The 21,612-nt window shown below is 55.4% G+C and overlaps 1 protein-coding gene across 3 annotated transcripts; it reads right to left on the bottom strand.

Annotated features, from left to right (window-relative positions):
• Window positions 1-713: 713 nt before the first annotated feature.
• Window positions 714-19,659, bottom strand: FRMD6 (FERM domain containing 6). 3 transcript variants are annotated; one of them, XM_033063782.1, is made up of 14 exons: window positions 19,592-19,659; window positions 10,998-11,183; window positions 10,053-10,143; window positions 9,792-9,934; window positions 9,112-9,188; window positions 7,308-7,494; window positions 6,280-6,435; window positions 5,652-5,717; window positions 5,486-5,554; window positions 4,704-4,878; window positions 2,582-2,917; window positions 2,382-2,507; window positions 1,667-1,758; window positions 714-1,586 (listed from the first exon to the last, which is right to left on the bottom strand). In XM_033063782.1, the coding sequence occupies exons 2-14, from the start codon at window positions 11,094-11,096 to the stop codon at window positions 1,302-1,304; spliced, it is 1,902 nt and encodes a 633-aa protein (XP_032919673.1). In that variant the 5' UTR covers window positions 11,097-11,183; window positions 19,592-19,659; the 3' UTR covers window positions 714-1,301. The 3 variants fall into 3 exon arrangements, with proteins under 3 accessions (XP_032919673.1, XP_032919672.1, XP_032919675.1); XM_033063781.1 differs by lacking the exon at window positions 19,592-19,659 and adding an exon at window positions 17,749-17,868; XM_033063784.1 differs by lacking the exon at window positions 19,592-19,659 and adding an exon at window positions 17,749-17,868 and having other exon boundaries at window positions 9,855-9,934.
• Window positions 19,660-21,612: the final 1,953 nt, after the last annotated feature.

Raw genomic sequence — 21,612 nt, 5'->3', positions numbered from 1 at the left:
TATAAAAATAAGATTGTGCTTATTTATAAAAGAATTATAATTTTTTTTTGGTTTGTTTTTCTAAGAAAAGCTTCCAGTTAAAAAAAAAAAACAACAAAAAACCCAACAAACAGTGGTGTATCAAAATATGGCAAAACTTTGGCTGTAAATGGCTAAACTCTAATTAAAAATATCCACTACAAAGGCATTGTGCTGTGATAATTAACTCCACAACGCTTCCCCCTCCAGGTAACCACAGCAAATATTCCACCTGGGCTGTCTGGCTTCCCTGGGACACTCAGAAACCACCCTGGATTCTCCCAGCACTTCACCATCATCCTGTGGCAGGATTATTCCAGCTGTAGGACCCCTAAAGATGCGTGAAAAGCCTTGGGAAAAGAGAGAAAAGAGAGTGGAGACACGGACAGGGTTGGATGCACATTCTCCTCGAGAGGAAAGTCTGTTTGCTCACCTTAGTGCTTCAGAAAAAAACCAGGATTGTTGCTAGAGTTCGTGAAAGAAAGGCAGATCCTCTGTGTAAAAGGTTTTTCAGAGCAGGAGTAAAATGCAAATGGGTCTATAAGATCCAGACATATATAAACATACATACCTCGATATATTTATATATGTATTCTCTAGATATTCAATGTTTGGGATGCATTATTGCATTATCCTTTTTTTCCATCCTCCTTTGCTGCTTTTTTTTTTTTTTTTTTTTTTTTTGTGGAGGGGTGGGTTCTTTTTTTTGGTTTTGGGGTTTTGCCCTCAAAAAAAAAAAAAAAAAAGAAAAAGATAAAAACAAGTTGCAAATGGCTCTGAGAGCTTCCAGTCATCATCCACCTGGCTGGGACTGCTGTGGTCTGACCTCCAGCATTTGTTTTTTGGAAAAAGTGGGATCATGCTCTGCCCCAGGAGCTGCTGGCCACGCCTTCCTCCATGGAACATCACGGTGCCTGGAGATCCCTGGCTGGTTATTGCTTAATTCTCCCTTCCCATACTGGCCTTTAGGGTTATTTACATTTCTTTGGCTTGGCTTGAACAGACAGTCTGGCACTTTCCAGCCACCCCAGAGTCACCGTGGGGGCAAGAGGGGGAGAGGCCACCTCGCCACGAGGGAACGCGGGTGGGCTCCTGCCGGCTCCAGCCGAGCTGTGCTCCTCCCAGTGGCAATAAGACAACTTGTGTTTGGTACAAACTCCTCTGGAATGCACTCCATGCCCGGGGATCCCCATTTCCCCCCTCTTTATCTGGACAATCCTCCAGCACCACGGTCCCCACGGTTGGCAGGGCTGGGGGAAGGCGGCGCCCGAGCCTCCCCACGCTCACACCACGAACTCGGGGACTTCGTCGTGGGTCAGATCCAAGGAGAAATATTTGCTGGTTCTTTTCACAGGGAAGGTGTCCTGGATGTTGATGCACTGCTGGGCCAGGCAGCCGTTGCAGTAGAGCCCGTCCTCGTCCAGGCCGTGGGCGCAGCCGAAGGTGAAGCTCTGCGCCGTGTCCTGGCACAGGTTGGCCAACTGCAAAAAGTCCTTCTGGTAGAGCCTGATGTCATCCAGGCTCAGGCTGTGCCGGTCTGTGGACGTCTTGGGTTTCCTGCAGGACGTCTGGGGAGAGCCAAGAGGAAATTCAGGGTGTGCCAGGGAGCCCCAGGGGTGGGGGGAGCCCAAACCCCAGTCCCGCGTACCTGGGGTAAGGAGTCGGTGCTCTGCCCACGCAGCTTCACCACCGTCTCTGAGGAGCTGGAGGTGGAGGAGCTGATCTCCTTCACGATGAGTCCTGCACAAGGGAGGGTGCAAAGGTTATTCTGGGGTGGCTCAGCTCTCTTGGGATCCATCCCTGCTTTGTCCATGGGGATAAAAGCTCAGTGCAATGCAGCCTTCAGCCCAACAGATGCAAATTTGCCCCAAAATGGCACCCAAAGCTCTCCCATGGAGCCTGGCATCCCCAGAGATCCCCCAGTAGCTCCCAGCTCAGAGCTGGAAATGCAGGTGACTTGCTGGGTGCAGGCACAGCTCCAGAGAAGATCATGGAGTCCAACTGAGCCATGTCCCCAAGTGCCACATCCTCACAGCTTTTAAATCCCTCCAGGAATGGGGACTCCACCACTGCCCTGGGCAGCTGCACCAGGGCAAACCTCTCCATGAAGAAATTTTCCCTAGTGGCCAAACCAAACTTCCCCTGGCACAACTTGAGAGAGGTTCCTCTTTTCTTTACCCCATCTCTCCTTTAACCCATCGGGGTTTTTCCCAGTATCCCAAATGGGCTAACTCTGCTCTGCCAAACACCAAAGAACCACAGAATGACCAGGCCTGGAAAGGACCTTAAAGACCATCCCATCCCATCTCCCAAAGCCATGACTTGCACTGGGGGATGGGGAAGAGAAGCATTCTCCACCTTACCCGAGTGCCCGTTGAACTTGCGGGACAGCAGCATGTCCTCGGTGATGTAGACGCACATGTCGGGGCTCACCTCCATCTCCCCCGCCTGCTCCAGCTCCCGGGGGTCATCCACCAGCATCTCGATTTCTGCCAGGCAGGACAAGTCAGCTGTGCCCCTTCAGAGCACCCTCCAAGCCCAGGGAACGGAAAACCCAACGCACCATCATCCTGGGAATCCTCCTCCAGCCGCTCCTTGCCGCCGCTCTCCACGCCGGACGTGTGCGAGCTGCCGTGGCTGGTCATGGAGCTGCAGGTCTTCAGCTTGCGGTGGGCACCGGCGCCAGAGAACCCATCCTCGGGCCCCATCTCCCGGGGTTTGGGGTCAGCCTCGATGCCAGAGGTGTGGGAGCTGCTGTGGGAGGCCGTGGAGTGCCGGGAGAGGCGCTTGTGCCGGATGCTGCCGGCGCTGCTGCCGCTGGCGCGCGAGCGTTTCTCCAGCTGCTCCATGTCCAGGTCCAGCGTGTCGCTGATGTAGGACTCCCGGTACTGCTTCTTCTCTGCAGGGGGAGAGGAACCAGTGGGATTGCCATGACCCTCCTGGGGTAAACTGGATGTTCTGGAATTGTCACCTGAGCCCAGCGTGGTGGCACGGCTGGGGGTGGCATTAAGGGAGCTCCTGTGCTGGGCTGTTCCTCCAGCAGAGGAGGAGGAGGGAGAGGAGGATGTCAAGGAAGGAGAGAAAGAAGAAGACAGAAAATAAGGAAAAGAAAGATGATGAGGATGAGGAGGAAGATGAAACAAGGAGGAGGAAGAAGAGGAGGAGAAGAAGGAAGATGAGGATGAGAAAGAAGATGAAACAAGGAGGAAGAAGACAAGGAGGAGAAGAAGAGGAGAGGAAAGAGGAGAAGAAAGAAAAAGCAAGAGGAGGAGGAAGGAGATGAGGAGGACATGGAAGTCAAAAATGAGGATGGTGAGGAAGAAGAAAATGAGGATGAGAAGGAACAAGATGAGGATGAGAGGGAAGATGAAACAAGGAGGAAAAAGATGAGGAGGAGGAAGAAGGAGAGGAAAAAGCGGAGAATAAGGAAGGGAAAGGAAGATGAGAAGGGGAAAGATGAGAAAGAGGAACAAGGAGAGGAGGAGGGAGAGGAAGAGGAGGAGGGAGAGAAGAAGAGAAGGAAGAGGAGGAAGAAAACAAGAGAAGAGGAGGATGAAGATGAGAAGGAGGAAGAAGATGAAACAAGGAGGAAGAGGATGAGGAGGAGGAAGAGGAGAGGAAAGTGGAGAGTAAGGAAGAGAAAAGAACAAGAGAAGGGGAAAGAAAAGAAAGAGGAGCAGGAGAAGGAGGAGGGAGAAGAGGAGGAAGAGATGTTGAGGAAGAAGAGAAAAAAGAAGACAGAAAATAAGGAGGAGCAGGAAAAGAGGAAACAAATGAGGAGGAGAAGATGAGGATGAGGAGGAAGATGAAACAAGGAGGAAGAAGAGGAGGAAGAAAAAGATGAAACAAGTAGGAAGAAGACGAGGAGGAGGAAGAAGAGGAGAGGAAAGAAGAGAATAAGAAAGTGAAAGGAAGATGAGGAGGACATGGAAGAAAAAAATGAGGAGAATGGTGAGGAGGAAGAAGATGAGCATGAGAAGGCTGATGAAGCAAGAAGGAAGAAGATGAGGAGAAGGAAGAAGATGAAACAAATAGGAATAAGATGAGGAGGAAGATGATGAGAGGAAAGCAGAGAATAAGGGAGGGAAAGGAAGATAAGGGGAAAGATGAGAAAGAGGAGCAAGAGGGAGCAGAAGAGAAACAGAAGAGAAGGAAGAGGAAGAGGAGGATGAAGATGAGAAGGAGGAAGACGAAACATGTAGGAAGAAGATGAGGCAGAGGAGGAAGAGGAGGAGAGGAGCAACAGGAGGAGGGAGAGGAAGAGGAAGAGAAACATGAAGAGAAGGAAGAGGAGGAAGAAAACAAGAGAAGAGTAGGATGAAGATGAGAAGGAGAAAGAAGATGAGCAGGGCATGGAAGAGAAAGATAGAAAGGATGAGAAAGAGGAAGAAGAGGAGGAGGGCATGGAAGAGAAAGGATGAGGATGAGGCAGATGAGGAGGATGAAGAAGAGCAGGACAAGAAAAACAAATAAGAAAAGGAGGAAGAGGAGAAAGAGGAAGATGAGGAAGAGACGATGAGGAGAGGAAAGAAGAGGAAGAAGACCTGATGCTTTCACAAGGACGAGGAACGCTGGAAAAGCTGAGTACACCAGGGATGACAGCAGGGCCAGCACGAGAACCAGGAGCTCCTGGAGGTGCAAACAGCAGGAGCAGCCTGTGCTGGCAGGAGGAATGGAGCACCTACCCTCGTTCTCCTCCAGCCTGCGCACCTGGCGCAGCACGGGCTGCAGGTTCATGTAGAGCCGGTGGCTGCTGCTCAGCAGCTGCAGGAGGTGGCGCGAGCGCAGCGGGCAGCCCGTGTAGTAGATGAGCTTCCGCGCCGAGGGCAGCCCGTCCGGCAGGATCTCGAACTTCTTACCCTGGGGGGACAAGGGAGGCGTCAGCCCCACGTGGGGAGAATGTTCCAGTTCTCAGCCAGCCCTGCTGCAGGGCTCTGGGAATCCCATGGGGTGTGATCACCTGCAAAATGTCTCACATCCGAGCCTGAGATGGCCTGAGTGGGGATTGGGGAATCACAGAGTGGGTGGGGTGGAAGGGACCTTAAAGACCACCCAGTCCAACCCCCTTCCACCTTTCACTATCCAAACCCCAGCCAGCCTGGCCTGGGACACTTCCAGGGATGGAGCAGCCACAGCTTCTCTGGACACCCTGTGCCAGGGTCTCACCACTCTCATATCAGGAATTCCTTCCCAATATCTCATCTAACCCTGTCCTCTCCCAACTTAAAGTGTCCTGTCCTTTGTGCCCAGTCCCTCTCCAGCTCTCCTGCAGCCCCTTCAGGCTCTGCAAGGGGCTCTGAGCTCTCCCTGGAGCCTTCTCCTCTCCCAGCCTGGTTCCATAGGAAATGGTGCTCCAGCCCATGGAGCATCTCCATGACATTCTGTGGATCTGTTCCAACAGCTCCACGTCCTTCCCGTGCTCCCCAGAGCTGGAAGCAGTGCCCCAGGTGGAGGTGGTGGCACTCACCACAAAAACCAGTTTCCCCACGTTTGTCCAGGGGAAGTCGTAGAGCAGCTGCTTTTCCTCATCCAGGTTCTGCAAAACAGGAGAGGGAGCCATGGCTGAGGATTGTGGTAGGGGCATGGAGCTGAGCTGAGCTGAGCTGAGCCAACACCTTCCCTCAGTCACCTACCTGGAAAATCTGGATGCCTCGTGTTGTCAGCCCCAGAGTCAGGGAGGCTTCCACTTCCCTTTTGTCCTAAGGGGGAAAAATGGTTTTAAATACACAATTTGCAGCATAAAATGGATAAATTGGCCCCACAATCACCAGTCACCATTCTATGATTAATTAAAAATGGAAATTAAAAATGGAAATTAAAAATGGAAAGTGGCTTTGGACACAGGCAGAGAGTGACAGGATAAAGGGAATGCTTTTAAACTAAAAGAGAAGAGATTTAGATAAGATGTGGGGAAGAAATTATCCCTGTGAAGGTGAGGCCCTGGCACAGGGTGCCCAGAGAAGCTGTGGCTGCCCCTGGATCCCTGTGGCTGCCCCTGGATCCCTGGATGTGTCCAAGGTCAGGCTGGATGGGACTTGGAGCAGGGTGGGATAATGGGAGATGTCCCTGCCATTCCAGGGGGTGGAATGAGATGATTTTTAAAGTCCCTTCCAACCCAAACCATTCTGAGATTCAATTAAAACACCTCATGCTCTCCCAGCAACCAAACTGCTTTTTTCCCTGGAAAAAAACCCAGCATGTATTTCTCAGGGAGGGCATTCCCAAAATTAAGACCCCAACCAGCCCAGGGCCAGGGCTCACCTTGTACAACCTGTAGTAGTGCACAGCCACATCATCCAGCCTGACAGCCTCCTTGATGTACTTGAGATGGGCTTCTGAGGCTGTCAGGGCAAACTGGTCCTTGTGCATGTTGGGCACGTGCTTCAGGATGTAATCCCTGCCCCTCTTGGCCACCACCTGTTTGGAGGAGGAGAGAAGCTGGTCCAGGTGCCCTGTGCTCGTTCAGGGGTGGGTGCCAGGAGTGGTGGTTTCAAATTGGAGCTTGGTTCTAGAGAGCTCCAGGCAAAAATGAAATAATTACAGCAGCCAGTGAGCTCTTGGCAGCAGGATTTCCTGCTGGGAAGTGTGCTCCATGTGACAATGCCATGGTGACACCTGTGCTGGGGCAGGGAGGGTCACACAGGGACACGGGCCCAGGGCCACCCCCACCTCAGTGACTTGTGTGAAAAAAGGAGAAGCAGCATTTTGGGACAAAACCCAGAAAGAGCTTGGGAAGGAGAAGAAAAGGCACCAGGGAGAGCTTTGAGCACCTTGAAGGGGCTCCAGGAGAGCTGGAGAGGGACTGGGGACAAGGGATGGAGGGACAGGACACAGGGAATGGCTTTAGGCTGGAAAAGGGGGGATTTGGGTGGGATATTGGGAAAGAATTCCTGGCTGGGAGGGTGGTGAGATCCTGGAATAGAATTCCCAGAATCCCCAGATCCCTGCAAGTGTCCAAGGCCAGGTTGGACAGAACTTGGAGCAACCTGGGACAATGGAAGGTGTCCCTGTCCATGGAAGGGTGATCCTTCCAACCCAATCCATTCTGGGATTCTGTGCCACCAGCTCCCAAAGGGCTGCACCTGATGGAGGTGGGGCAAAACCTGCAGAGAATCCCCCAGGAGCATCCCTGCAGCTCCCAGGGAATTCCCACCAGCCCCACACCAACCCCAACCTGCAGCTATTCCCATCCCCACAGCAATCCCGTGGTTTTTACAACCAGGATGCTCCAGAATGCTCTGAGCATCCCAGCACCATCTCAGAGCAGGGACAACACCAGGATATCTTACCCAGGCAGGGAAATAAGCCTCAGGCTCAAAGTATTTCCCATAGTGCTTGTTCCTCTTGAAGTCCCCCAGGTCGGCTTGGAGGGCGAAGGCAGTGAGCAGGAAATAAGCTTCTTCCCTCAGCACACACTGGGAGTGCAGCACCTGCTTCCTCAGGTGCCAGTAGTAGTAGTACCGAGCTGTCCTGTCACTGTGGGGACACAGGGGGCAGTGAGCAGCCAGGGGACACCGCTGGGAAGGCCTCAGGGGAGGGGGCACCAAAGGGGTTTTGCTCCCTCTTCCCTATTTGTTAAAATTCCCGCTCAGTAAACACGCAGCAAATTCAGCAGCAGGTGGAACAAACTCCTCAAAATGTCTATGCAGGTGTCACTGTGTCCCCAAAGCCCTGGAAAATCATTTCATCCCCAAAGCAGGAGCTGCAGCTCCCACCTTAGGTAAATTCAAATTGGGCTGTGCTAAATCCCTAACACATTGTCCCAACTCCCCAAAAGGCTTTGGCATCGCTGGCTGGGGGCTCTGTCCTGTGGGAAACCACTGAGCACCCCCCATGAACAGCCCCAGCTTTTGGGATGTGCCCAGCATACCTCAGGGGTGTCCCTGGAGGGGGGTATATCCAGCACAGGGGTGTCCCTGGAGGTTGGCACACCCACCCAGCCCTGGAGGGGGGCACACCCAGCTCAGGGGTGTCCCTGGAGGATGTCACACCCAGCACAGGGATGTCCCTGGAGGATGTCACACCCAGCTCAAGGCTGTCCCTGGAGGGTGGCACACGCAGCACAGGGGTGTCCCTGGAGGGTGGCACACCCAGCCCAGATGTGTCCCTGGAGGGTGGCACACCCAGTCCAGATGTGTCCCTGGAGGGTGGCACACCCAGTCCAGATGTGTCCCTGGAGGGTGGCACACCCAGTCCAGATGTGTCCCTGGAGGATGTCACACCCAGTTCAGGGGTGTCCCTGGAGGATGTCACACCCAGCCCAGCCCTGGAGAGTGGCACACCCAGCCCAGGGGATGCCCTGGAGGGTGGCACACCCAGCCCAGCCCTGGAGAGTGGCACACCCAGCCCAGGAGGTGTCCCTAGAGGGTGGCACACCCAGCCCAGGGGTGTCCCTGGAGGATGTCACACCCAGCCCAGCCCTGGAGGGTGGCACACCCAGCCCAGCCCTGGAAGGTGGCACACCCAGCCCAGGGGTGTCCCTGGAGGGTGACACACCCAGCCCTGGAGGTGACCATGGAGGGTGGCACACCCAGCTCAGGGGTGTCCCTGGAAGGTGGCACACCCAGCCCAGCCCTGGAGGGTGGCACACCCAGCCCAGGGGGGTCCCTGGAGGATGTCACACCCAGCCCAGGGGGGTCCCTGGAGGATGTCACACCCAGCCCAGATGTGTCCCTGAAGGATGTCACACCCAGCCCAGGGGTGTCCCTGGAGGATGTCACACCCAGCCCAGCCCGGGAGGGTGGCACACCCAGCCCAGGGGTGTCCCTGTAGGGTGTCACACCCAGCCCAGGGGTGTCCCTGGAGGATGTCACACCCAGCCCAGGGCTGTCCCTGGAGGATGTCACACCCAGCCCAGGGGTGTCCCTGCAGAGTGGCACACCCAGCCCAGCCCTGGAGAGGGGCACGCCCAGCCCAGCCCTGGAGGTTGGCACACCCAGCCCAGGGGTGTCCCTGGAGGATGTCACACCCAGCCCAGCCCTGGAGGGTGGCACACCCAGCCCAGGGGTGTCCCTGGAGGATGTCACACCCAGCCCAGCCCTGGAGGATGTCACACCCAGCCCAGGGCTGTCCCTGCAGGGGGACACTCTGTACCTGATGAGCCGCCCGTTCTCCACGTAGTACTGCACTCGGAAGTGGATGATCATTGGGGGCCCAAACTGGTCGATGCCCTGGAATGGAGGAGGTTTTCAGGAATCCCACGGGGATCCCAGCATCACACCCCAGCCCCTCACCTCAGCTCTCCGGGGTCATGCCTGGCACAACCACCCCTCACCCACCATGGCGTTTTTGTTCCTCAGTTTAGGGTTCAGCACCCGTTTTTCCACACCAAATGCTGGAAATGAAGGGGGTTTGGATTTTCAAAAGCAGGTGGTTGAGTGTGACAGCCCCAGGAGTTCTGCAACACCTCACTGCTGCTCTCCCAGATCATCATCCACCAGCTCAGTGCCAGCACTTGAGCCTGGACACCACCCCCTCAGCACTGAAAGAATGAAAAGGTGCTTTGGGGAGAAAAAGCCCAAATTGATTTTAGAATATGGAACAAGGGGACCTCAAAAATTCTGCTGAAGGATAAGGGAAGAGAAGAAAAAACAGAGGGAAAAAAACCCCAGAGCTCCAGGCATGGAGTGTGGAGGATGCACCCCCAGCTGGGGCACACGGTGGCACTGGGAGTGACAACCCCAGGGATGTGATTTTGCACATCCACCCCCCCAGCCCCACTCTGACTAAATACCCCCCTCCCCTTGGCAGCATTCCAGGGTCCTGGAAGTGACCTGTGATGGGGACAGAGGTGGCCTTACTGCCGTCAGCTCTCCATGCAAGACCTCACCGCTGACCTTGCTGGCCTCCTTCTTCCACTCCTTGGGGCAGTACTTGTAGAGTTTCTGGGCCAGGTCCATGTACACATGCTCATTGTCTGTGAGGGACAGAGGTGGCATCAGCATCCCCAAGCCTCCCACCAGCACTGGGGGGGAGCTGTGACCTCCTGGTCACCAGGATTTGTGTTAATTTTCACACTTCAGCCCCTGACTTACTCTGGATGACGCTGAGCCCGAAGAGGTGACAATCCTTCAGCCTCAGGAGGTCACACACCTGCACCAGTAACTCTTGGCACAAAATCTTCACCTGTAAAAAAAACCAAACAACAATCTGAAATGAGCTGAAATGAGCTGAAATTCATCTGTGCTCACCTGAGCTGGGCAGGGAGCACCAAACTCTCAGCAGGACCCTGAGCATTGAGGGTGACAGGATGGGCTCAGCTGTCCATGGGAAGTCCCCAAAATCCTGGGGTGCAGGAACAGAGCTCTGCCAGGGGTGGGATGCTCAGAGGACCACGGGGCAGCTCGAGAGCAGGGGGTGGTGGAGGAACCCAGCACTGGGGAGATGTTTTGGGGGCAGAAATCAGAACATTCCCAGTCTCATTCCACCCTCTGGACAAGTTCTACAATCCCAGGTTGCTCCAACCTGGCTTTGGACACTTCCAGGGATGGGGCAGCCACAGCTTCCCTGTACCAGGGCCTCCCCATCATCACAGGCAAGGATTTATTCCTATTATCTAATTTAAATCTTTCCTCTAAGTTTAAAACTATTCCCCTTATCCTATCATTATCAGCCTCTTTCCAAAACACCTTTTTTATAAGCTCCCTTTAAGTTCTGAAAGGAATTTCAACATTTTCCTAACTCAAAAGCGACGTTGGTTGGGGGTGGATTAAAAAAAAAAAGCAACAAAAAATGGGGGAATTTCACATTCAGTGCCCCATCCCAATCAGAGCCAAAATAAACAAATCCTGTTTATTCCCTGGGCTGGAGGAGGCTGAAATGCCAACAAGAAGGGAATAACATGGGAATAACTCCTGTGCATTTCCCTGCCAGGGCAAGGCCAGGCAGGCTCCAAATGAAACCCAGGAGCAAACCCAAGGTGTGGAGCCACAATCCTGGGGGGGTGATGGGAATATCATGGCTCAGGGTGGGTTCCTTACGTTGATGATGATGTTGAGGGAGTCGTCGTTGGGGAGGAAGATGCACACGCTGCGCCGGTCCTGCATGACTCTGTTGTTGTGGAAGGGCAGCTTGTTCATCGTGCTCTGGGCAGGGGGCTCAGGGTGGGAGGTGGGGGGCACCTCACCAGCGGGCCAGGGCGGCCTCAGGCTCCATGGGTGCCATCCCTGCAGGAAAAAAGGGGGATGAGCCCTGGGCATGGCACCCTCAGCATCCCCATCCTTCCCACACACCAGCATGGCCCCACGTGGTCCCAAAAACCCCTGAGCACACCCCACCACAGCCACCCCCACAAATCTGAGCCAGCAGTTTGATGCTCTCAGCTTGGGTTCAGAAAAATCTCAGGAAAGGATTTTCTGACATAATGACAATAATTAGAAGTTTATCCTCTGGTTGGGACAGCAAAGAGTGGTGGTGGAAGAGGGAGGTTTCCCTGCCAGCCATGGAAAGGCAAGGAAATGCTGTGGGGTCCCATAAAAGGATCCCTTCCCCCCAGTTCTGACCCTTTACTGGGGTGAAATAAAAAACAATCCAAGCACTAACAGGGATATGCAGACGGGAATTGCCATTCAGAGCCAACAAATTCATCCCAGCACTGACCCCAGGAAATTCTCATTTCCGAGGGTGAATATTCCCAAAGCACTCTTTACCCACCATCCACAAAGACACAAATTCCCTCGTGACACCACGAGGATGGACTTTAAACCCTGACCCAGTTCAGCCTTCTCCTACCCCAGATTTACCCAGACAGCAGAGTGTCTCCCTCATCACCAAATATTTGCTTTGGTCTAAGTGGAAGCGCTTTGGCTTCCGAAAGGCTGGAATTTGCAGCAGCCCAGGGAAAAGTGCCCCGAGGTGACTTCTGGGGTGGTTCCTGGGGTTTGCAGGAGTTGGGAAATCCAGAGGCGATGCTTTCCCATGGCCAGGGCACTCTGGGACTGCAGCACAGAGCTTGAGTCGGTGCATGGTATCCGTGCATTTCAAATATGCATCGCATCCATGCCTTGCATTCACACCTTGGGATGCTGCATTGTGCGTTGCATCTATGCACTGCACCCATGCATGGTGGTGGTACATCAGGGATTCTCTGTGCTGCATCTGTGTGCATCACAGCCCTCTGCTGCACCCATGCAGGGTGGCATCTGTGCACTGAGCTGGAATATCGTGGCACCCATGCATTGCATGTGTGCAGCACAGACGTGCAACCCATGCATTGTGGCATCCATGCACCGAGCTGCATCCATGCAGTGCATCTGTGCATTGCAGCAGTGCCTCATGGCACCTGTGCATTGCAGCACTGCATTCTGGCACCCATGCATTGAGCTGGACCATCATGGCACCCATGCATTGCATGCATGCAGCACAGACATGCAATCAGCAACCCAATCGTGAGTTGCACCTGCACACTGTGCCCATGCATTGTGACATGCATGCATTGTGACATCCATGCATTGACTTGGAACTTCATGGAACCCATGCATTGCATTTGTGCATTCCAGCAGTGCATCATGGCACCTGTGCACTGCATGCATGCAGCACAGATGTGCAACCCAGCCATGCATTGAGCTGGAACATCATGGCACCTGTGCATTGCAGCACTGCATTGTGGTATCCATAAATTGTGCCGGAACCTCACAGCATCCATGCACTGCATCTGTGCAGTGCAGCAGTGCATTATGGCACCTGTGCATTGAACCACTGCATTGTGGCATTGATAAATTCTGTTGGGACCTCATGGCGTGCCTGCATTGCATACACGCAGCACAGACATGCAACCTGACCATGAATTGCACTTGCACATTGCACCCATGCATTGTGGCATCAATGCATTGAGTTGGAAGCTCATGGCACCCAGGAATGCATGTGTGCATTCCAGCAGTGCATCATGGACCTGTGCATTGCAGCACTGCATTGTGGCATCAATAAATTGTGCTGGAACCTCATGGCGCCCACGCACTGCATGCATGCAGCACAGATGTGCAACCTGGCCATGCATTGCACCTACATTGTGCATTGTGGCATCCCTGCATTGAGCTGGAACCTCATGGCGCCCATGCCATGTGTCTGTGCATTGCAGCAGTGCATCATGGCACCTGTGCATTGCACCCATGCATTGTGGCACCCATGTATCAAGTTAGAACTTCATGGCAACCAAGCACTGCAGCTGTGCATTCTAGCAGTGCACACGGACCTGTGCATTGCAGCATCAATAAATTGTGCTGGCACTTCATGGCACCCATGCATTGAGTGGGAGCCTCATGGCACCCATGCAGCGCACCCCTGCACCCCAGCCCTGCACCGTGGCCGTGCCTGGCACCTCTCCATGGTACCCACGCTCCCGGCCGTGCCTGGATGTGGCCGATCCCCACGGAGCAGGGCTGGTTTGAAGCTCAATAAAGATCCCAGCACGGAGAACGGGGCTGAAGGAATTTGGCACGTCCTGGCCCGGCAGCTCCCGGCACCGGCGTGATGTGACTTGTGCGGGCTGGGCCGGGGAGGGGCCGCGTTCCCAGCCGTGTCCTGGGGCTCCTCCAGCACCCTCCGTGTCCTGCTCCCACCCCGAGGGCTCCTCAAGCCCCAGTGCTGCACGAGAGCTTCTTCAGCAGGCTCAAAATTCCAGCCACTGCTGAGCTACTGGAGAATCCAAACCCACCACCAGGATTCTCTGCCCAACATGAGCAGGACACTTTTCACTACCCCAGGATGCTCCAAACCCCGTCCAACATGGGAAACTTCCAAGGATGGGGCAGCCACAGCTTCTCTGGGCAGTTGTGCCAGGGTCTTTCCTCCCTCACAGCCACGAATTCCGTGCCAATATCCCACCTAATCTTGGTTTAAAACCATTCCCTCTTGTCCTGTCACTCTCTGGCATTCTGGGGCCGTTCATCCCCACACCACTCACTGCATTTCCTCCTCCTCCTGCAGCCTGGATTGGTCCCAGAGCACCAGGGATTAAACCACACGAGCTGGCGTCAGCAGAGCACAGACATCGGAGGGAAAAAAAAAAAACCCCAACCCCAACCCTTACACTTTGGTATTTGTACAGAAAACATCCCAGTTCCTGCTGCTGAATGGGAGCATTCCACCAACCCACCACACAGGGACAGACCCTATGGAGATCCCCTCAGCTCCAGGTGCTTCCCAGGGGCTCTGCAGGGACTCAGGGGACACACAAAGCCCTTTCCAGGGTGCTGTGCCTGCAGCAGCCCCGGCCAGACGCCGGCAAATTCTTTCCAAGCATCTGCTGCTCGTTCCGACAATGTGAGCTTTGATTCCTGGGGACCCCGCGCTGCTGCCCTCGCCAAGTCACTGCTGCTCTGGAGGAAGTGTTGATAGGAGGCACAAACATGGAAGCAGGGAATGGTTTAGGTTGGAAAGGACCTTTAAAGATCAAGCCCAACCTTCCTGGCTCCAAGCTGGAAAGATCCTGGACTGGAGGGAGAGCCCCCCTGGATTGCCCCGCAGCAGAGGGGTGACACAGATCACTCCACACTCCAAGCAGGAACCTCCACCCAAAGGCTTTTCCACCCACAGTCAGCTGGAAAAAACACTGGGAATGAGGACTTGGGCATGGATCAGCAGAGTGAGGAAATCCAGGTCTTCCAGCCCAGTTTTCCCTGCTCTGGGGTAAAAAACATTAAAACTCCATAGGAAGGCAAACTGCTCGTGACTCCAGAGCCGTGCCCAGAAAATTCCTCGATCCTCTGTGTTTTCCAGGCCCAGGCTGCTGGAATATTGCCTCTCTCTCTGCTGCTGATGCCATGGGATAAATCCTGTCGCAAAAGCTCCGCTGCAAAGAAAACATCCCGCAAAAAACCCGGGCAAAGCAGCCGGGGCTGGCGCTGCTGACTCGGCGAGGGATTTGCTCATCCCGGGGTCCTGCAAACACATCCGAGGGCAGGCAGGGCTGGGATTGGTTCACATGGAGGTGCTGGAGCAGGCTCTCGTCAGAAATAGAAATTTGGATGTAAATCCAGGGTGGGGATTGAACACTGCTTGAACTTGCTGGCTGAGGTGGGGTTTTCCTCCAGATTCCGTGCGTGCGGAGCGAGGCTGGGTGGATGTGCAGCGTTTGTGCCTCTCCGTGGATTTAAATGGATTTAAAGGAGGTGGATGAGTCTCCATGCTCGTGGGTTTGAGTCAGGTTTGTCCCTCTGTGGTTCCCACCAGACATCCCAGTGCTCCCCATTCAACCCAGCCTCCAGGCAGATCCTGTCCACTTTTCCATCAAACAAATCCATCCCTCCTCACCAAAATATCCACTTTCCAATAAAACCCAGCCCTATCAGAAATCTCCATCCCTGGAGGAATTTAACAGCTGTGTGGCTGTGGCACTCAGGGACATGGCTTAGTGGTGGCCTTGGCAGTGCTGAGGGAACGGTTGATTACAATCCTAGAGGTTTTCTCCAACCTAAATGATGATTCCCTGATTCCAACCCACCACCAGGCTTTTGTTTCAGCCCTCCTGGAGCAGCCCAGGGGCGAGGGAAGGGATCCAGCCCAGGACCCACACGTAGGCAGGGGCCAGAGGCTGCCCAGAGCGCGGGGCGAGATGGGAAGATGAATTCACAGGGCAGGAATTTCTTGTTTTGAAGAGTCTGGAGTGGGTCTCACCCCACATCACAGGCACAGGTATGCACAGAGCTGTTATTACAAGTTTTAGGGCCGTCCCTTAATGCAGCTTCTCCGAACCCAAAAGCCAGATTAATTCCTGCTTGCGGTTGCCCCGTAATTAAAATCGTCTCCAATTCTTCATGAACTCAACAGTTTCCTCCTAATGAAGAGAGGCAGATGAAAGAGACCTTCACTGGGAAAAAGGACTCGGTTATAAATATTCCATTACTTCATCCGCCACAAAAGCTATTTGGATGCTGGAAACTCAGCCTGGGCAGCCGGGGGCCAGCCCCCACCAGCCCCAGCAGATGCCCCCGAGTGCTGGGGGGATCCAAAAAGCTTCTCAAGGAAAGTTCATTCAGGAGCTCCCCAGTCTCCACCTCTTCAACATTCCTCCTCTTCCTCATCCTCCTCCCCCTTAGCTACTGCAGGAATGGCTGGGCCACGTGGATCATCCTGAAAATGGGGTGATGTCCCCTCCTGCTAGGGATGAGCCCATGGGACATCACATTCCATGGGGAAGCACAGGCTGAGGCTCAGGAAACTGCTCCCTGCCTGTCCTGTCATGCATGGAGCAGAATCCAGCCTGGGAGTGTTGATTTTCCATCCAATCCACAGCAGAGCCACCCCAGGCCTCTTCATTCCCTGACTTTGGAGCACTAAAATGTAAATAAAGCGTCCCAGAATCCGCCAGGGATGGACACGGAGATGGATTTCTCCTGGCAAGGGCTCCAGGGAGGGGAGGGACAATGCCTGCTCTTCCTCTTCCCTCCTGTGCTCCAGAACCAGCCCCTTCCATCAGATTTTCCCTCTGGGAAACTTTGCCTGAGCCTTTGGGATTGGAACAAGATCAAGACTGGGCTGGAGAGGGTTGTGCTCAGGGTAGCTCCAGAGCGCGTGCCACCACATTCCCAGGAATTTTAGGAACCATCCCCAGCACCAAGCAGCCCAAAGCTCCCACTCCCAGGATGACAGGCATCCCTCCCAAGGCTGCACGTGGATGTGGAGCGTTGCCTTTGCTCCCCTCTCCGTGGGCAGGCTCAGCCCACACCAGCAGCAGCTGCCATAAATCCCTTGGGATTTGGCTGCAGGATCCCTGGACCACAAAGCAGCCCCAAGGGCCAGAGTCACCATCCCAAAATCCCTGCACCACAGAAAGCACAGCCCTGAGTCTCCAAACCAAGGAGCTCCCCATTTAGAAATTAAAGCAATATTTTAAATTTAATTAACGGTATAATATTATATAATTAATAATGCCACATAAATATTAATATTAATAATACGCAATTATGAATATTTACATTATTTTCTATAACAACACACCCCCCAAGATGCTCTGACCCTGAGCAAACCCTTCCTGCCCAGTAGGAGGCACTTTTGGGGAGCCCCATTCCCAATATCCCACTCACAGGCACACTCCTCTGTATGGGACTGGTGCCCAAACCCATTCCCACTCTGGGGACTGTGCAGAGGGAAAAAAACCAGGATGCAAAGTGCTCTGCAGACACACAAGAACCCAAAAACCAGCTCCATTTTATGCCAAAATATTCAAATCCATGCCTGGACTATCCGGAGCTCCCGCTGCCCTCTGCGGCGTCCTCGCCTCCAGCTCCAAATCCAACAAAACAAAGCCAGACCAAGTTCCTGATTTTTTTAATCCTGGGGTGGGCAGAGGGAGATTTGTCTTCCCTCCAGTTTTCCAGCTGGGAAAGCTCCTCAGCCACACCACAGCCTCCATCAACTTCCCTGCCCTGGCCGCGATCAGCGAAAGCTTTTTGGGAAAAATATCCTAAGCCCACTTTTCAGTCAAGGAGGGGGGAAAAAAAGCAGCATAAAACTCAATTAAGGAGCAGGCAGATATTTTAACCAGCGCCATGGTTTGTATACTCCATCTGGAGTCCAAAGGCTGCCGGGTGTTTTTTTTTAGCAGGAGGGAACTGACATCATCTTAATTTCAAATTCCCATTTATTTTTACATCTGGTCTGAATTAATCTTTCTCAGCGTCCTGACTTTCATGTAATGGAATAATTGCTTACAGACTCGGGGTTTAAAGAGCCTGAATAAACCCAGTTTAAAAAAAGAAACCCCTTTAAAAACCGATAGTAAAAAACCAGTACCTAGAACCAAACTCCAATAAGCCTTCGGGATTGGGAATTTTAAACGGAACATCTCTTTCAGGCAAGAGAGCTCGAATTAATCCCAGCTCTATCCAAGATTTCGGAGAGGGAGAGCGAGCCCTGTGGAAAAACACCAACACAAAGCAGCCCAGAATTAGGCAGAGCAGCAAAGCTCCATCAGCGCCACGCGGAAGCAGCTCTGGAAAAGCAGAGTTTGGCTTAGAGGGAAAAACATCCTGATGGCCAGAAAGGCACTGGCCACGAGCAGGAACAGGATGATTCAGGAATGGGAGAGGCAGCAGAGGTGGTGGGGAGCCAGGGGCATGGCAGGGCTGGGATGTGCCTCACTCCCATGGGTGACTCAAAGGACTCAGGAGCACCAAGGATGGGCCTGGGAAAGCTCAGCCCCAATTTCCCCAATGCCACGAGGGCACCGGGTCCGATAAAGCCCGGCTTAGGAGCTGCATGGATTTATCCTCAGAACGTGTCAGGGCCACCAGAGAGGGCCAGCAGTGACACCACCAGGGGACAGCTGGCACCCCCAGCACCTCCAGGAGTGGGGGGCACCCCTGGGTGGGGGAGTCCAGGGAAAGCGGGGTCCCACGGGTGGCTGTGACCCAGGAACAGGAGGATCCATGGATGAGAGGAGCACAGGGATGGGAACCAAGAGATGATGGGAACCAAGAGATGATGGGAACCACGGCTCAGGGGTCACCACAACCATAGAGGAGAGCTGGCACAGGCACAGGGCACCCAGGGGTGAGGGGACACACTGGGGATATCACCCAGGGATGAGGGGACACACTGGGATGTGTCACCCAGGGGTGAGAGGGGACACACTGGGGATGTGTCACCCAGGGGTGAGGGGCCCTGTGAGTGAGACCCAGGGGTGAGAGAGGACCCATGTGCAAGTGTGACCCAGGGACACAGGGCACCTGTGAAGCAGGAATGAGGGGACCTGGGTGTGAGTGTGACCCACGAGCAAGGGGTGCCATGGGTGAAGTGACCCGTGGGCCAGCGCAACCCAGGGACAAGGGGACCCAGAGGTGACTGCAAACCAGGAATGAGGGGACGCATGGATGATGGGTGAAAGGACCTGTGGGTGAGTGTGACTGAAAGCAAAGGGTGCCATGGGCGAGGGACTGTGGTTGAGTGCCACCCAGAGAAAAAGGTCCCAAAGGGGAGTGAGAGTAGCGGGTGAGGTGGCCCAAGCGTGAGTGTGACCCAGGGGACAGGAGATCTGGGGACGAGCGTGACCCAGGGGTGAGGGGTCCGTGGGTCAGTGTGACCCAGGGGTGAGGGGTCCGTGGGTCAGTGTGACCCAGGGGTGAGGGGTCTGTGGGTCAGTGTGACCCAGGGGTGAGGGGTCTGTGGGTCAGTGTGACCCAGGGGTGAGGGGTCCCGTGGGTCAGTGTGACCCAGGGGTGAGGGGTCCCGTGGGCGAGCGCGCCCCCGGAGCGCGCCCCGCGCCGAGCGGGTCCGGGGTGGCCGTGGCCGTGTCGCGGCGGTGTCGCGGCGGTGTCGCGGCGGTGTCGTGGCCGTGTCGCGGCTGTCGGGGGCCGTGGGGGGGTTCCGGCAGAGCCGCAGCTCCCGCGGGCGGGCGGAGGAAATGACTCGCATTCCTGCAGCCGGGGCCGCTCGCACCGCTCCGGCTCCAACTCGCCCCCGAGCGCAACAAGCGGCCACGCCGGGCCCACCCGGGCACGGCCCCGCGGGGCCGAGCCGAGCCGAGCCGGGCTGAGCCCAAGCGAGCCGAAACGAGCCGAACAGAGCGGAACCGGGCTGAGCCGAGCCGGGCTGAGCCGAGCGGGAGCGCGGTGAGGAGCGCCGGGCACGCACCTACCTACGGCTGCGGGAGCGCGCTGCGTGCCAGCCGTGCCGAGCCGAGCCGAGCCGAGCCGAGCCGAGCCGAACCGAGCCGTGCCGAACCCCGCCGTGCCGAGCCGAGCCGTGCCGAGCCCAGCCCAGCCCAGCCCATCCCGCCGCCCCCGCCCCTTCCCGGGCCGCCCCGCACCGCCCCGAGCGGCACCGGCACCGCCTCCCGCCCGGCGCCGGGCCCGGGACAGCGGGGAAGGGTCGGGAACCGGGCGGTCCCGGGACGGACAGCCCAGTGGGGAGCCGGGCAGCCACGGTGCCCACGAAAGGCTCGGGAAGAGCCGGAGCATCGCATCCCTTGGGAGGGCACACGGGCACCGACCCTGCGGGGTTTGAGCCGCCCGAACGTGCCCGGAGCGGAGCGGAGCCGAGCTGAGCTGAGCTGGGCTGAGCTGAGCTGAGCTGAGCTGAACTGAGCTGAGCTGAGCTGAGCTGAGCCGAGCCGAGCTGAGCTGAGCTGAACCGAGCTGAGCTGAGCTGAGGTGAGCCGAGCTGAGCCGAGCCGAGCTGAGCCGAGCCGAGCTGAGCATCCTCCTGCGGACACCTCGGGGATGCTCCGGGGGATGGGGAACCTCTGCTCTGGAGAGCTGGGGATGTTCAGCTTGGATTGACCCCTTCCAGCGGGGCTCCAAGAGTTGGAGAGGGAGCTTGGATAAGGGGGAATGGCTTCCCACTGCCAGAGGACAGGGTTAGATTGGGTATGAGGGAGAAATTCTTCTCTGAGGGTGCCCAGAGAAGCTGTGGCTGCCCCTGGATCCCTGGGAGTGTCCAAGGCCAGGCTTGGAGCACTCTGGAAGGTGTCCCTGCCATGTAAGGGATGGAATAAGATGTTTTTTAAGGTCTGTTCTAATCCAAACAACCCTGGGATTCTATTCCCTTGTCCTCTGGAGGGTCCCACACCCTTGTGCAGGAGACCCCTCACATCCATCCCTGTGTCTCCATCCCTGGCACATTAAACCACTTCTTAGCATTCAGGTTGAGACAGGAGCAGAATTAAACCCCATTCCCATTGAATCCCCCACTGATGCCCTGGCAGCTGGATGCTGAGTGGGGCTCACTCATGTGAGGCCTGGCCACCCTTTGGAGCTGCTGCACACACGGATCCCTCTCCATAGGTGACCCAGGCCCGGAATAGCAACAGCAGCAGCACCATAAATTAGCAGCAAAGCATCTCCGAGCCGCTCCTCCTTCAGAAGTGCCATCTGGCGAGATTGTTTTTGGAGTAGTTATTTATTCCTCACTTTTAACCGTCTAAAGGCGTTTCTTGGGCTGACCTGCGAGGCTGCCTTGGCCCCCGCAGTCTCTACGAGGCTCCTGGAGAGAGGAGCCGCTTGTTCCCAGCCCTAAATAAAGAGCAGCTCTGCTGTGAACACCCTGACACTCCTTGCTGAAATCTGTTTGCAGCTCAACAGATCGTGCTGGGTAATTCCATTATGGGAGTGCACGGTAGCAGCGCTGGGAATCCAACGTGCTGCTCTCCTCCTGCAAAAAAACAACCTGGCTTTCTGCAGAGCTGGGGCTGGAAATCCCTCAGTTTTGGGCTCATTCTCATGCTCCTGTCCATGCCAGGTGGAATTGGGAGAGGGTTTCTACCCCACACCTCCTGCTCGAGTCCTTACAAAGCCACCGCAGCTGAGAGCACGGGGAGCATCCTGCCCAAGCAGGATGCCATTCCAGCCAGAAATGTCCTTTTTCCCCAAAAATCTCCCTCTGGAAACACCCACCCTGCAGCTAACCCAGGGGGATAACCAAGCAAAGCCACCCTCTGGCTCATTTACCCGAACCCACAGAACGTTTTAGGGCTGTGGGGAGGCACAAGCAGGACTGAGCCCTGTCCCCACAGCGCTGAGGAGGACGAGTGGGTCCTGCTGAGCACATCCCAGCCCCATCCCAAGCCCTGTGGAACGCAGGGATGCAGGAACCCAGCGCCTGCCTTGCCGCAGAGGCTAAATAAAGCAGCAGGAAGAGCTCTCGGATGCCAGCGAGGCG

Source organism: Catharus ustulatus, chromosome 6 (assembly GCF_009819885.2).
Source record: "Catharus ustulatus isolate bCatUst1 chromosome 6, bCatUst1.pri.v2, whole genome shotgun sequence".
Classification (NCBI taxonomy): Eukaryota; Metazoa; Chordata; class Aves; order Passeriformes; family Turdidae; genus Catharus; species Catharus ustulatus.
Note: the sequence above shows the minus strand (reverse complement) of the source record. Positions and strands in the feature narration are given on the sequence as shown.